Source organism: Carettochelys insculpta, chromosome 15 (genome assembly GCF_033958435.1).
Source record: "Carettochelys insculpta isolate YL-2023 chromosome 15, ASM3395843v1, whole genome shotgun sequence".
Taxonomy (NCBI): domain Eukaryota; kingdom Metazoa; phylum Chordata; order Testudines; family Carettochelyidae; genus Carettochelys; species Carettochelys insculpta.
In genome coordinates, this window is record NC_134151.1 from 17,723,843 (window position 1) to 17,740,435 (window position 16,593).

At 40.0% G+C, this 16,593-nt stretch overlaps 1 protein-coding gene across 5 annotated transcripts in view; it reads left to right on the forward strand.

Moving 5' to 3' along the window:
* The window catches only part of CPEB4 (cytoplasmic polyadenylation element binding protein 4), a 70,687-nt gene that overhangs the window by 40,955 nt on the left and 13,139 nt on the right, over positions 1-16,593 (forward strand). For all 5 annotated transcript variants that reach the window (XM_075009270.1, XM_075009273.1, XM_075009271.1 and 2 more), the window contains exons 4-5: positions 4,273-4,446; positions 14,333-14,422. In XM_075009270.1, coding sequence (XP_074865371.1) covers positions 4,273-4,446; positions 14,333-14,422 — 264 coding nt within the window. The remainder of the gene's footprint in view (positions 1-4,272; positions 4,447-14,332; positions 14,423-16,593) is intronic.

Consider the following 16,593-nt stretch of genomic DNA (forward strand, 5'->3'; position numbering starts at 1 on the left):
ATTAAATTAAAAAAAACTATTAATGATAATGCTGAGTGACTTTTGAATATATCTTGGGTTTTTGTTTTTTGTTTTTTGGCTTGCTGTGGCTGAGAAATATTGTTGAGTCTCAAGCTGCTCAATATTTTTGTACTGGAAATGTCCACCATTGCTTGCTGAGCTGCATTTTTATGTTGGTTATGTTGAAAAAAACATAGCTTGTAGTGACACAGGTGGCAAAGCAGCAAGGAGTGTGCTGACTTAATCTCTGTGTCACACAGTCCTTCTCAGGAATTACAGTTATGTAGAATAGCCAGTTTTCAGGAGTCAGTGCACCAGATAAGTGAGTTTTTGTATGTTGTGGTTTTGTTAGCAATTTACAGACTAGGATTTTATGGTTTTATGGACAGGTTATGCTTTGAAAACTCATTAGATTCTTTGGTGCTCCTTGTCCAATATGCAAAGCAACAGGCCAAGTCATTGCATAAGGAAAAAGCTTATTATAGCTTTTCACTCATGTGGAAACTATAGGATCATCTTCAATTTTTTTCTTTAAAAAGTAGTAATAATTACCATATAAAAATATGCTTTTTGTGAAGACCCCAAAATGTAAGACACTAATATATAGAAGGAAATATATGTGCTGAACACTTGTGACAGTATTGTCAGTTGGGGAGCAGTGTTTAGCTGTACTTTCTCATTGGGATTATTTGTGTCAAATGCCCCCATCAGGAAAGCATCAGTGAAGTAAATGTAAGATAAACACCTGAGTAAACTGGATTGAGATGCTCTTGCACGTGTTACATAACCCTGATTTGCAGTGGGTTTAAAACCTTTAGCTGGTGTAGCTACTTGTGGGTCTGCACAAATTAATTTTGAATGAGGAAAGGAAATAAAAACTCGTGATATATTTAGAGCTTTCTGTTGTACTCTTCAGGAAGTTCAAAATTTGGAATAGAGTTGTTTTCCTATCTGTTGGGGGTTTGGACTACATTATTTGTGTACTTTTCAGTGAGGCATGAGTAGCTGGGCTTATTCTGATATCTGTGGAGATCATCTTAATTATTCTGGCAGCAGAATGTTCTCTGCTTCCAGACTCCCTCCCATCTCCCTCAACACCCAAAAAAGCTCTCTCAAAAATGGTGAGAGCATTTTAGTTTTTATATACCCAGTAGCTACATCAGTTTTAATAAGCGAATGCATAAGCTTCTCAAAGTGTCGTATATACGTCTCTGGAGGTGTGCAGAAGGCAGTGGCCCAGAGCGCTGTAGTGCTTCACCATTGTGCCTGTCACTATTGCAGCAATAAAGCTTCTTTTTAGTAGTAAGTTAATCAAGGGTTTGTGTTGGCATTTTGGTAACCTCAACAAAAAAAAAAGTCAGGCACATTTTCAGTATTCTATATGTCTTTGTCGAGAGATGTAAATTTAACTATGATTAGATTTTGGAGGCACTAATATTGGTGGGATAGGGACCACACAAAATGGCAGAATCGAAGTGTAAAGAGGCTTACGTGCCTCGTACAAGGGGTGATCTGTTACTAATAAAGACATGCATTGAGGGAGAGCAGAGCACACATACTAAGTAAGAATATAGCCCAGAAGCTAAAAGAATTATATTAAAAACAAGTCCCTTTACTATGCTTATCTCCTTTGCAGATACAATGTTAATTTGTGTCACCAAATAACTGAGTGGAGGGAGGGATGTGCAGGTGATCTTTGGGAGGCCATTTGAAGTGGTCTGCAGTTTGGAAAAGCTTGAGAACCACTGAGCTAGTATAAGGGAGATGAAACTAGATCTTTTGGTCCTTATAACAATGTTTGAAAGGCTGTTTTCTTTCTCATTTAACATGCAGCAAGGACATATGGGAGAAGGCGAGGTAACAATATTCCTCTTTAATTTTCTAATGTTGACAATGTCTCATGGTGCACGTAGCACTAAGCTGTTACTAGAAAGCAACCTAAAAAATAAGATTTGAAACCATCACATGAACCAAGCTTATGTAATTAGTTTGCATGCTGCAGTAATCATTTTAAGTGAATGAAATATCTCCCTAGAATAGTACTGCCTAGGCTGAGATGAGCGTAATACTATAGCTTAAGTGTCATCTACATGAAGTACTACTTGGGAGAGCTAAAATGTTGTTTTTCTTCATGTGTTTCTGAATGATAACTCTGTAGAAGTGATTCCTATTGTCAGTTTTATTTGAGTGCTGATCCCACGGTATTAGCATAGCCCATAATGACTTTAGGCCCTATCCTACTGGGCTTGTTCTGCAAAGCCCTGATCCTGTAAACATGCATATTGGTTAAGTTTAAGCATGTTAGTGGTGTTGTGCTCATCACAGCTGTCTAGATATTCAGGGTTTCTCATGTGCATAATTGTCTACAGGAATTGGGTCTTCATAAGCAAGATAAAAATAGATAATGGACCAGATAATAAGCAAAAAACCACTGTAAAGCCTTGGAAGCTATAATGGTAGAAACTTGATCGTAAAAGTGTGTTTGATTCCATTTTGCCTGTTTTTGAAGGGTTCCTTGAATAAAAGACATTTTAAGAAATAGATTGTTGAATACTGAAACTAAAACTTGGTCACTCTTAGGTCTTTTAATTTTCTGAGACCGTGTCTACAAAAGCTCCTCCATCTCAGAGGGGCATGTTAATGAGGCACTTCGGAACAGGTTAATGAGGTGCTGACCTGCATATTTGTCACCTCATTAGCATAATGGCAGCCAGTCACACTCTGAAAGGCAGACTGGCTGTATAGACATGAGTACTTTGAAATTCCCTTATTTCCAAAACGAATTGAGAATAAAGGAATTTCAAAGTCTGGGGTTTATTTCAAAGCATCTGGATCTATACAGCCAGTTTGCGTTTCAAAGTGTGACTGTCTGCCATATGTTGATGAGACGCTGAATATGCATGTCAGAGCCTCATTAACCTGTTTCAAAGTGCCTCATTAACATGCTCCTTTCGAAAGGGATGGGCATGTGTAGACATGGCCTGAGTGTAATAGTTCTATAGATCAAGGAAGAATGTTGATTTGTTATTTGTTAGGACATCATCTACACAAAGTCTGAGTCTAATTTCAGAGGTGGTCAAACCTACAGTCTCTAATAATTTGATTTAATTTAAAATCATGTATGTAACCCATTTGACATTCCAAATGAGGGAAAATGAAGAAAAATTAATCCCACTAATGATTTTTGTTAATTGTAGTGAATTCTGAAATATACACATATAGCAAACTGTAGGCAAATGAAATATTATTCTGGTAGCCTTAGCACACCTCACACTGATTTGCTTTTTTCCTCCAATTGTGTAATAGTAGAGATCAACACATTTGTGAATCCGTTTATTGTACATTGTAATAAGGAGAAATATCATTGCAGGGATTAGTGTGTGTGCATTCATGTGTATTGTGTTATACAACTGCTTTTGCAAGTCAAAGGTCTTTAGTAAAGAAATGTGCACAGAATGGGTTTACAGCAAAAGGACATGTGACTGTTTCAGTAGAGGAAGAATTCTTGCAACCCTGTTTTGTTGGAAAATGAGTTAATGAGCAAACAAATCTTGTATAATATCTCAAAGTTGATCTTCAAGAATGACACTGCATTACTAAATGAGTCTTCAGTCGTCATTCACAGGAAATTGCAGTGTCTTACTGCTTTTCTCAAAGCATTGTCATCTACAAGTCTGTGGTTTGTGATTTAAATGTTTTGCTATCAGATGATCTAAAAGATTAATGTGGGAATTTTTTTCATTTGTACTATGAAATTACCTTGTGCATGTAAGTAGTTGTTCTTTGGGAAATGATATGCATCCTAGTTTTTTGGGTAGGTATATGTAACCAGGATAGTCCCTAACAATTAACTAGTAAGGTTACATAATGTTTTCTTCTGTAGCAAGTATTTTAAAGATGACTTGTATAAAAAAAAAATCATCAAATAGAATTAGGCTGTAGCAATTGCAGACCATGTCAAAAATGTGCTGGGTTTTAGATACGGAAAACTGAGGACTTAAGATTCTTTTAAAATGCAATTTGTTTTGTTTCGAATTTTCAGTGATTCAGGATCTTTCTGTAGCTGTATAATTAACATTGCATTTAGACTGTTGTAGAACTAGAAAGGTTAAAGGTTGCATGAAATTTGATCATATTTAGTCTCCCCATTACTCACTGAAGGGGAAGAGTACAATAGGCTGTACTGCTAATAATGAACATTATTTCTTTAATATTTAAGCAGTTATGTACTTAGTTCTATTAGTATGGGTTTTTCCAATTTTTTTCCCCTAGGTCAGTCTTCACTGTTTCCAATGGAAGACGGGTTCTTAGATGATGGACGTGGGGATCAGACTCTTCATAGTGGCATAGGATCACCGCACTGCTTCTCTCACCAAAATGGAGAAAGAGTGGAACGATATTCTCGCAAGGTGTTCGTAGGTGGACTGCCACCAGATATTGATGAAGGTATTCTCAGAAACAAGTGCTGTCAAAACAACAGTTCTACAGTTTAATGATTAACCTGTAGAATGCAGCATGTTAACGATCTAAAGAAAGATTGTAGCATGACTTTTTTTTAATCAAATTGTTAGTCCGATCCTAAGGGTATGCTTATATTTACTGCTCATTTGGCACACTGTGATCGATCCTCCAGAGTTCGATTTTTTTGCTGCATTTGTGAAGACGTGGCAAGATCTCTCTCTCTCTGGGCTCAGACATCGACCATGATATTCCATGCTATCACATGGAGTACAGGATGTTGGCGCATGCCCCAAGAGCCTCGATCTACACCAGTGAACAAAGTTGATCCTGATATGTCATGCTAACGCCATAGCTAGAATTCCGTGTCTGGGATCAACTTTGTTCCCTGGTGTAGACCACGCCTAAGTGGCACTGAATACCTGCTGTCCCGTTAGCCCTGTCTGTCTGACCAGAGGTTGAACCTCTCTCGTCCAGCTCCCTTGGGACCTGACTGGTGCCAGACAAGAGATTTGCCGGACAACAGGAGGTCAGTGTATTCTAGCACGCTACAAATATTTCCACTGCTTACTGGTCTCTTAGAAGACATTTAGAGGTAAATAATAGCACATAACACTGAGAACCAGGACTGGTGGCTGTAAACAAACTTTATGGGACCATGGGAAACTTGGCCACACTCATGATCAGTGGTTGTCCTGCTAACTAAAATCATGCTGGATTATGGAGTTTGCTGGACGAGAGAGTTCAACCTGTACTTTAGTATTAAGTGATAAACATATGAGCTCTTTAACAAGGAATGGGGTTTTCAATTATTTTTAGTATAATGCAAAATACAAAATTTACAGCATTAATTGTATTTTATTTTTATTACAAATATTTGCACTATAAAATTGATAAAAATAGCATTTATGTAATGCAGATGCTGTAGTGCAATCTGACAAGTAGCGGAGAGGTAGCCATGTTAGTCTGTAGCTTTGAGAACAAGAAGTCTTGTGGTACCTTACAGACTAACAGATATTTCGGAGCATAAGCTTACAGATTTATTTTTGAATGCAGTTATTTTTTGTATATAATTCTACATTTGTAAGATTAACTTTCATGACAAACAGATTGCACTAGAACAACAAGAAGTCTTGTGGCACCTTATAGACTAACAGATACTTTGGAGCATAAGCTTTCAGGGGCAAAGACCCGCTTCAGCAGATGCGTCTCTCTCTCTGGGCTCGGACATCGACCATGGTACTCCATGTTATCACATGGAGTATGGGATGTTGGCGCGAGCCCGAAGAGCCATCTGATGAAGCGGGTCTTAGCCCACAAAAGCTTATACTCCAAAGTATCTGTAAGTCTATAAGGTGCCACAAGACTTCTTGTTGTTCTAGTGCAGTCTGTTTGTCATGAAAGTTGAGCTTACAAATGTAGAATTATAAATTTGTAAAATTTGTAATGCTGAGTTGATTTGAACTTTTACTTGTTGAGCCAATCGTTAAGACAAACAGGTTTGTTTATATTTATGGAAGATTCTGGTGCCTGCTTCTTATTTACCGTGCCTTCAGAATTAGAACAGGCATTCTCATAGCAAGAAGAAGTGTGCTTTCAAATGGGGGGTTTCTGGAAGCCAGATCATGCAGAAATCTGCAAATGAGGCACAAGATAGTTAAATCTGCACCTCATTTGCATGACCCTTCCAAAAGGGAGGGGCTATGTAGAAACAGCTTAAGTTGGCAGCGTTATCTCCTGAAAATATCTGCAAACTTGTTTGTGATTGGCTGAACTGACAAACTTACGGACTCTAAAAGTTTTGTATTGTTTTACTGCTGAATGCATTTTTTTTTTAAACCATCTGCAATTGTAAGTTCAACTTTCGTAACAGAGATTGAACTTGCTAGGCGAATTGAAAAATACTATTTCTTGGTTTTTATAGTGCAAATATTTGTAATGAAAAATAGTGACCACTATACACTTAATTCTGTTTTGGAATTGAATTCAGTATTTGAAAATATAAAATACATCCAAAATATTTAAATTGTATTCAATTTTTAACAGTGTGATTTATTACACTTCTTTTTTTTCATAGTTAGTTTTAGAGTCCTACATTTCTATAATTCTTATTAGAAAAAGGCTAACATTTTCAGTTGGGGGCAAGATCAGTAGGTTCATGCCTGTTCTATCTCTGCCTTACAATTATAAGTGCATAAATAAATACCTATACGGTCATTCCCATGTGTCTTCTTAAAAAGGCTGTCCTTTGTTTTTTGTTTTTTTTTTACATAGTTGTATCTTTTTATAAAATTTTATAATCAAATTCTGATTTTTAAGTATCTATAGCTTTGAGAGCTAAATTTTAAAAAAGTGAAAACTTTGCAACATCAAATTGGTATTTAAACATTAAATTACTTGAATCACAGGTTTCAAATTGCCAAACAGCTGAAAGGTAAGGAACTAAGTAGTCCCTCTTTATGAAACCCACCCACATTCTAAAATATTCTTCCAATAGGCTTCAGAAACTTACAGTAAGAACAATATTACCAGTAGTACTATTACGTTCATATGGTCCCAGCTAGTTTTGGCTCTTCATTCAGCTACTTATGCAAAGTGTTGCTCTACCCTGTGGAGACTTCGGACAATCCAGTCGTTCCACGAAGACATGAGAGGAACCATCCAATATGATGGCGCATTATTGGATGCTTTCAGAATCAGGAGCGGCGTCAAACAAGGATGCGTGCTTGCTTCCACATTGTTCGGGATCTTCTTCGCACTCCTCCTGAAGCATGCCTTTGGATCTTCAACAGAGGGCATCTTGCTGCACACAAGATCTGATGGGAAACTGTTTAACCTTGCAAGACTGAAAGCTAAGTCTAAGGTGCGGGAAGTCCTCATCAGAGACATGCTGTTCGCAGACGACGCTGCTGTAGTGTCTCACACAGAAGACCAGCTTCAAACACTGCTGGATCAGTTCTCCAAAGCATGCAAGGACTTTGGGCTTACCATCAGCCTAAAGAAGACAAACGTACTCAGTCAGGATGTTGCTGAATCCCCATCAATCAGCATTGACAACTATACGTTAGAGGTCGTCCACGAGTTCGTTTACCTCGGGTCCACCATCACTGACACCCTGTCGTTGGACACTGAGCTAAATAGGAGGATCGGAAAAGCGGCCACAACTCTGTCCAGACTCAGCAAGAGAGTGTGGAATAACAACAAGCTGTACACTCACGCCAAAATGCAAGTCTACAGAGCCTGCATCCTCAGCACCCTCCTTTATGGCAGTGAGACTTGGACCCTGTATGCCTGCCAGGAAAAGAAGCTGAACGTCTTCCACTTGTGCCGCCTCAGGCGCATCCTTGGAATATCATGGAAGGACAGAGTGACCAACACCGCCGTCCTTGAGCAAGCTGGAATCCCAACCATGCAAACCCTCCTCAGGCAGCGTCGGCTCCACTGGCTTGGCCACGTCCACAGGATGAATGATGGAAGGATTCGAAAAGACATACTGTATGGTGAGCAAGCCTCTGGCAAAAGACCTCCCGGACACCCCCAGTTGCACTACAGAGATGTCTGCAAGAGAGACCTCAGAGAGGTAGACATCCAGCTGGACAATTGGGAAGAACTAGCAGACGATCGCAGCAGATGGAGGCAGGGGTTACACAAGGGCCTTCAGAAGGGCAAGATGAAGATCAGACAGCTAACAGAGGAGAAGTGAGCGCACAGAAAGCACACTAAGGACTTGCCAGACACCCACCACATCTGCAAGAGATGCCGCAAGGACTGTCACTCTCGTGTGGGCCTTCATAGTCACAATAGATGCTGTAAATGAAGTCCTCAGTTGAAACGACAAAGGGCGCGATCCATATGCAGACTGAAGGATGCCTACTACTACCACCTAATAGTAGCCTGTCAGCCCCATGGGTGGTAAGAACTGAGTCAGGAGTCAATGAAAAGGCACTTTGGTCAGAAGCCAAGAAAGTCTGAATTCAAACATTAAGGCCATGTCTACACTCCCACTTATGTTGGTAAAACTTGTGTCACTCAGGTGTGGGAAAAAAACCCCCCACATGACTGAGCAACCAAGTTTTGTCAGCATAAGCAGCAGTGTGCACAGTGCTACGTAAGAATGGCCATTACTGGGTCAGAACAAAGGTCTATCTAGCCCAGCATACTGTCCCCTGACAGTGGCCAGTGCCAGGTGCCCCAGAGGGGGTGGCCTGAAGACAATGATGAAGTAACTTGTCTCCTGCCATCCACCTCCAGCCTCTGACAAACAGAGGCCAGGGACACCGTTCCTACCCCTGGCTTAATAGGCTTCTATAGATTTAACCTCCATGAGTTTCTCTAGCTCTTCTTTGACTGTGTGCTGTGTGGAAAAAGAACTTTCTTTTATTAGTTTTCAACCTGCTACCCATTAATTTCATTTGATGTCCTCTAGTTCTTATATTATGGAAACAAGTAAATAACTTTTCTTTATTCATCTTTTCCAGACGGCTCATGATTTTATATCTCTCTATCATATCCTCCCTCAGTCTCCTCTTTTCTAAACTGAAAAGTGCCAGTGTCTTTAACTTGTCCTCATGCGGGACCTGTTCCAACCCCCTTATCATTTTAGTTGCCCTTTTCTGAACCTTTTCTAATGCCAAAATATCTTTTTTGAGGTGAGGAGACCACATCTGTACGTAGGATTCAAGATGGGCACGTACCATAGTTTTATAAAGGAGCAGTAAAATCTTTTGTCTTATTTTCTATCCCTTTGAATAATCCTTAACATCCTATTTCCTTTTTGGACTGCCTCTGCACACTGTGTGAATGTTTTCAGAGAACTATCCATGATAACCCCAAGATCTCTTTCCTGGTAGCTAAATTAGCCCCCATAATATTGAATGTACACTTGGGGTTATTTTTTCCGATGTGCATTACTTTACACTTATCCACATTAAATTTAATTTGCCATTTTGTTGCCCAGTTACTCAGTTTGGAGAGATCTTTTTGAAGTTCTTCACAGCCTGCTTTCATCTTGACTATTTTGAACATTTTAGTATTGTCCGCAAACTTTACCAGCTTACTACTTACGCCTTTCTCTAGATCATTCATGAATAAGTTGAATAGGATTGGTCCTAGGACTGATCCTTGGGGGACGCTACTCATTACCCTTCTCCAGTCAGAAAATTTACTGTTTATTGCTACCATTTGTTTCCTGTCTTTTAACCAGTTCTCAGTCCATGAAAGGCTCTTCCCTCTTACCTCATGACAACCTAATTTACACAAGAGCTTTTGGTTAGGGACTTTGTCAAAGGCTTTCTAGAAATCTAAGTATACTATATCTACTGGATCCCCCTTGTCTGCATGTTTGTTAACCCCTTCAGAGAAGTCTAATAGATTAGTAAGACATGATTTTCCTTTACAGAAACCATGTTGACTTTTGCCCAACAAATTATGTTCTTCTATGTGTCTGACAGTTTTATTCTTTACTATTGTTTCAACTACTGATGTTAGACTTATCAGTCTGTAATTGCCAGGGTTGCCTCTAGAGCCCTTTTTAAATATTGGCGTTATGTTAGCGGTCTTCCTGTCCTTGGGTACAGAAGCTGATTTAATGGATAGGTTACAAATCACAGTTTATAATTCCGCAATTTCACATTTAAGTTCTTTCAGAACCCTTTGGTGAATGCCATCCGATCCTGGTGATTTGTTAGTTAAGTTTTTCTGTTTGTTCCAAAACCACCTCTAATGACACTTCAATCTGGAACAATTCCTCAGATTCATCACCCACAAAGGATGTTGCGGGTTCGGGAATCTCCCTAACATCCTCAGCCATGAAGACTGAAGCAAAGAAATCATTTAATCTCTCTGCTATGGCTTTATCATCCTGAATTGCTGCTTTTGTGTATCTGTTGTCTTGGGGCCCCACTGGTTGTTTAGCAGGCTTCCTGCTTCTAATGTACTTAAAAACATTTTGCTACTACTTTTTGGGTTTTTGGCTTTTTTAATTACATTTTTACACTTAGTTTGGCAGTGTTTATATTCCTTCTTATTTACCTCACTAGGATTGGACATCCACTTTTTAAAAGATGCCTTTTTATTCCTCATTGCTTCTTTTACATGGTTGTTAAGCCATGATGGCTCTTTTTAGGTCTCTTACTATGCATTTGAATTTGGGGTACATTTAAGTTGGGCCTCTATTATGGTGTCTTTGAAAATTTTCCATGCAGCTTGCAGGGATTTTACTCTAGTCACTGCACCTTTTTAATTTCTGTTTAACTAACCTCCTAATTTTTCTGTAATTCCCCTTTTTGAAATTAAATGCCAGAGTGTTGGACTGCTGAGGTGTTCTTTCCACCACAGGAATGTTAAATGTCGTTATGTTATGATCACTGTTCTCAAGTGGTCCTGTAATAGTTACCTCCTGGACCAGATCCTGTGCTCCACTCAGTACTAGATAGAGAATTGCCTGTCCCCTGGTGGGTTCCTGTACTAGCTGCTCCAAGAAGCAGTCATTTAAGGCATCAAGAAACTTCATCTCTGCATTTCATCCTGAGGTGAGACGCACCCAGTCAATATGGGGATAATTGAAATCACCTATTGAGGTGTTTTTGATGGCTTTTATAATCTCCCTTAACATTTCAAAGTCACTATCACTGTCCTGGGCTGGTGGTAAATATGATGTCCCTACTGCTATATTCTTATTAGAGAATGGAGTTACTATCCATAGTAATTCTGTGGAACATTTTGATGCACTTAAGATTTTTACTTCGTTTGATTCTACATTATCTTTCACATACAGTGCCACTCCACCACCCGCAAGACCTATTCTGTACGTCTGATATATTTTATATCCCAGTATAATTGTGTCCCACTGATTGTCCTCTTTCCACCAGGTTTCTGCCCTTCCATGATGTCTTAGATTCCTTTATATGTGAGTGTTTCCTGTCTGATCTGGTGCATATTATATCATCTCCCCTCCTCTCTTTCTGACTAAAACCTAGAGAATCTCTATCAAGGGACTTTCCTCGAAGAGATGTCTCCATCTGATCCACGTGCACCAATCGTCTTTCTCCCCATCTCTTCGTTTAAAAACTGCTCGATGACCTTTTTAATGTTTAGTGTCAGCAATTTGGGTCCACCTTGGTTTAGGTGTAGCCCATCCTTCCTGTATAGAATCTCAGCAGGTGAAGCTCTTTGTCCGACGTTACTGCTTCTTGTTGGGACTGGTTAAATTACATCAGTTGGAGAGCTCCTTGCTGCTGTAAATTCGCTAATGTAGTCATAGCCTTAATATTTCAGAACCCCTTTTGAGAGAGGAATTCTGTGTGTCATGATATTTGGACAAGAAATGGGCTGTAGCTAAAGTACTGTGATAGCTGTAATCCAGAAAGTTAACTTTCTGTAGATTTTTCTTAACCATAACATTATTTTAATATAGACTTGTATTTCAGTCAAAAGGTTGTACAGTAAACTCTTTCATATCCAACAGCCCCCAGGACTGGGACATTGCTGGATATGCAAATATTCTGGTTACTAGAAAGGCAGTGTCCCCCACATAAGTTTGTCCCACTGCACTCCGGCACTGGTTCCTGCTCAACTGCTTCCCTTACATTGTTGGTAGGGACAGCATGGAGCCACTCAAAGATGGAGATGCGGGGCTTGGCATGCCACATGGGGAGCCACTCTGGACGGTGGACACCGGGTGGGAGAGCAGAGGAGACTGGTGGCTGCACACACAGGCAGCTCAGAGGGACATGGTGCAGACGCTGAGTAGGCCAGCCCTGAGAGGTGGGGCAGGGCATTGCTCTGTAATTCACAAACCCCAGCCATGATGCCGCTTCTCCTCGCTCCCTCCCGGTGTCCGCTGCCCAGAGCTTCAGCTGTGAGTTATACCGGTTATTTGTGTGCGCCAGTTACTCAAATACCTAATTAAGAGTTGACTGTAATAAGTTGAACTGTAATCACTGTGATATGGCAGACTGACATCTCTGTCCAATGTAAGAGCTAGTTTAACCATGGTTACCGTGGGTTATGCTTTTAGCAATTAAAAGGTCAAATGTAATGTGACATTTACAATACAATAGTATGTTCTGGGTGAATATGTTCTTTATTCTCAGGCCAGATTATTTAATTTCTTTTTCATCTTATGACACTAAGTTGGCATGTGAACAGTTGTGTGGGACCTACACTTACACAGTTGAATTGATTTATCCTTTCAGTATAGATTGAAGAAAGGCAGGTTCCTCAAGGTACGTGTTGTCTACTTTCGTTTGCACCCCCTCAAGTGAACTAGAATAAGAACCACAATCCATATAGAGGTAGTTTAAATCCATATCACCACTGAAAAATTTTAAATCCTTCTAATCCCAATTCAGGAAAATTCTTCATCATATACTTTTAAAATTAGGCACATGTTTATGTACTGTCCTGAGTAAAGACCTATTTTAAGTATTTCTATAGTGTTATAAAGTGGGGGGTTCACTTTGTCTCTGCATCACCATGTTACCTCAACGCATTTCCATGGCAATAAATATTCCTGATCTCACTCGGAGCACAAAGGAAACTGTCAGTATCAAGAGTTATTGATTTTTGTTCTGCTAGAAATATCAGTAAAAACCCCCAATGTAGGCCAGATTGAAAAGCACAAAACTGGTAGCACTTCCCCAAATTTTTAACAATTATTTTAAGATGGTGGGAAAGTCCCCAACACTAATTATGAGAACCTAAGAGACAATATGAAAATAGCTGACGGAGATCAATCCTATAGTCACAAGAACTGTCTTTTCTCTCAAGGTGGGAGAGGCTTGGATTCCTGCAAAGCACTATTGTTCTGCCCTCTGTGTGTCTTCTCTGTACATAATTGTCTTTGACCAGCCCTGAGCACGGGAAGACCCTTATGTCTTTGAGGGAAGCAATCAGTAAGAGAATAGAAAAAGGGGTGGAATAACTTGGATTTTCTATGGAAAAAATTACTTAGTGTGATGAGGGATAAATGATAACACACTAGGAAAACGTGTTTAGTTATTTGTAATGTAATACAGAAGTGTCTACGTAGTCTGCTTAAAATATGTAGATGCTTAGTCAGTAATAGGACATTTTATCCTCACTTGAACTTTTTATACAGGTGTTCCTTGTTCAGAGGCTTCTAATTACTAGCAACCATTCTGCTGAGGTGGAACAGGAAAACTGCTTAAGCTCAAAAAGAGCGAGATCATAATTAATGGAACATTTTTTCAGGGCTAGGAAATATAAATTATGTTAGCAGAATATTGAAATAGAAAAAGGATTTGAGATAGATGCTGCAATTGTTTCCTTTTACACTACTGTATGTGTTCTCTGCTTTCTTTCCTATAACTATTACATAACAGCATTCAGTATTAAGTTTAGTCTGAGGTCAAACTGAGATAATGTGGACAGATGTGGCACAAGCATTTGATATGAAGCGGCTTGACTGGGCCTTGTGATATTCCCTTCCCTTTTCTACAAATCATTTGTGATTGCAAGGCAGATTGACAGTGCTTACTGCTCAGCAGTCAGTCAGGGATTTGTACTTTGAACTCTTTATGTGGGAGAATGCCTGGAGCTAGGATATGGTAGCTATTTATATTCATTGATTTCATTCCTGTGACTTTGGGAGCTTCAGGGCTTTATTTGTATCTGTTAATAAAGAGGCAAAACTTGATCTTTGACCAGTTTTCCTCACTATATAATATGTGTTAAACTGGTCATGAAGATTTCTTTTCTCTCAGTAAATTTTATCAGATGTGTGACATTTGTTCATGTGTTAGGACAAAATATTACTAAATTACCTGTAACCAAGATTCTTGAATGGTTTTATGTTCAGTTAGTTTTAACTTCTGTTCATGCTTCTTTTTATTCTCCATTCTACATCTCTCAGATGAGATCACAGCTAGCTTTCGTCGCTTTGGTCCGTTGATTGTGGATTGGCCGCACAAGGCAGAAAGCAAATCCTATTTTCCTCCTAAAGGTAGCTGTCATGATCTTAACATAATTATTTTAAGAACCATTGCAAAAATAGTGACTGTGTTTTTCAGTGCGAGGATTTGAAATGTAGTTTTCATTGTGTAAGAGATTATGTTCACTGTCTCTCCTCTCTGCAACCCCCCATACTATACTGAATATATCCCTAAAATTTAACTAAGTAACTTGAATCCTGTAGGATATTGCAAGTTGGTGGGCTGCAGAGCAGTGTATGAAAATACATATTTAAAATTATTATTCTTACCTCACTTCCTGTCTGACTGAGCTTTTTCATCCTCTCTGCATCCTTCCTCTCGTTTCGCTAGTCTTGATTGTGCCTGGCTTCTTACTACATCATATTCAAGTGTTAAAGACTATCTCTTTGAAAGAGGGAGCATATAGCTAAGCAGCCCATGGAAGAACTTGTACCTCACAGTCTACCATCTGTACTAGCAGGATGAAGCCAAGGCTCTACCTGTTTCTACCTTTTTGTGCTGACAGGTTGTAAGGAAGCAATGTGAATATGCAGGAGAGAGTACTTGTTTTCCCTCCTGCCTTTGGAGGCATGTTGGGAGGCTGCACAAGGGAGTGTTTGTGTGTATTGGGGAGATGTCTTACTGTTTCCTCCCTGAGAGATAGCCGGCCTTAGTCTATATCTTCACAAAACAAAAAAAGCCGTCATGTAGTGCTTTAAAGACTAACAAAATAATTTATTAAGTGATGAGCTTTTGTGGGACAGACCCACGTCAGATCTGGAAATTCTGATGAAAATAAACTGGCATGATGAAAATAGAGACATAGAAAAAAATTAAATGAAAATTGACAATTCAGATACATAGAAAAAAGGGTGGGGCGTGAGGTGTGGAAGAGATGTTCATATACCAATACCTCCATTAATGTTATACAGTAAACCCTTGAGTTATGGGGGGTGGGGTTGCATTCCTCTAAACCTTGCATAACTCCCAATTCTTGTGCAAGTTGGTGGGGAGATGGGAACCAGGCCACAGCCTGATTCCCGACTCCCCTGGGCTTTCAGGAGTTGGGAAACTGACCAGCCCGGTAGGGTTGGTCAGTTTGCTGGCTCCCAGAGGGGTGGGACATCTGTGGTTCCTGTCATCTCAAAGCAGCCGGCAACCAGGGAACTTGGTTCCCAGTTCCCTGCTGCTTGGGAACCAGGAAAACTGACCAGCCATGAGCTGGTCAGTTTCCCAGGTCCTGTGAGCAGTGGGGAGCTGGGAAACAGACAGCAGCCTGGGCGCCTGGGCTCCCCACCCCTTGCAGAGCCATGAAACTGCTTGGAACCAGGAAACTTACCAAGGCTGCTGGTTTCCTGGCTGCTTCTCCCTGCTGTCAGCTGCATGTCTGGGTGAAGCGAGGCAGGCTAAAAGCCTTCTTCCTGCCTTCCCCCAACAGCACCACTGACAGCCGTGTGGCTGGGGGAAGGCAGGGAGAAGGGGCCGTTAGCCTGCAGAGCTGCCCACAGAAGCGGGCGCTGGGCAAGCAGACAGCTGCAGAGCAACTTCAAATTTGTGCTTACCCCGCGTTCAAGTGAGTTACTCACAACTCAAAGCCATGTATTTTGAGGTTTTACTGTATATGCCATCATGTGCCAGCAGTGCTCCTCTGTATGTTGGACAGACTGGACAATCATGTCACCAAAAACTGAATGGACACAAATCAGACATTAGGCATCTGAATACACATTAAACTATCAGCATTTCAGTGGAGCAGGCCATGGTGTTAGACCTGAAAATCTGTGTCCTAAAACAAAGAGACTTTAACACCAGATTGCAAAGGGAGACACCTGAACTGGAGTTTATTCTGAAATTTGACACTTTGCAGCTTGGTCTTAATAGAGGTAGCAATTACCTTACACATTGTAAGTACAGTTTCCCCATCTTTGATATTCGTAGTGATCTCAGGCAAGTCACTTAATAGACACTTGGAATAAGTAATTTTTTCCCCCTCTTTCCCACCCTTTGCCTCCCCTCCTTCTGTCCTAAGTAGCTGATTTGTCAATTTTGTTTACTGTTTTCTCTGTTATTTTTTTCATCATTCCAGTTTCCTTTCATCAAAATTTCCAGATCTGAAAGTGCGTCTGTCCCACGAAAACTTATCATCTAATAAATTATTTTGTTAGTCTTTAAAGTGCTATATGACTGCTTTTTTTTGTTTTGT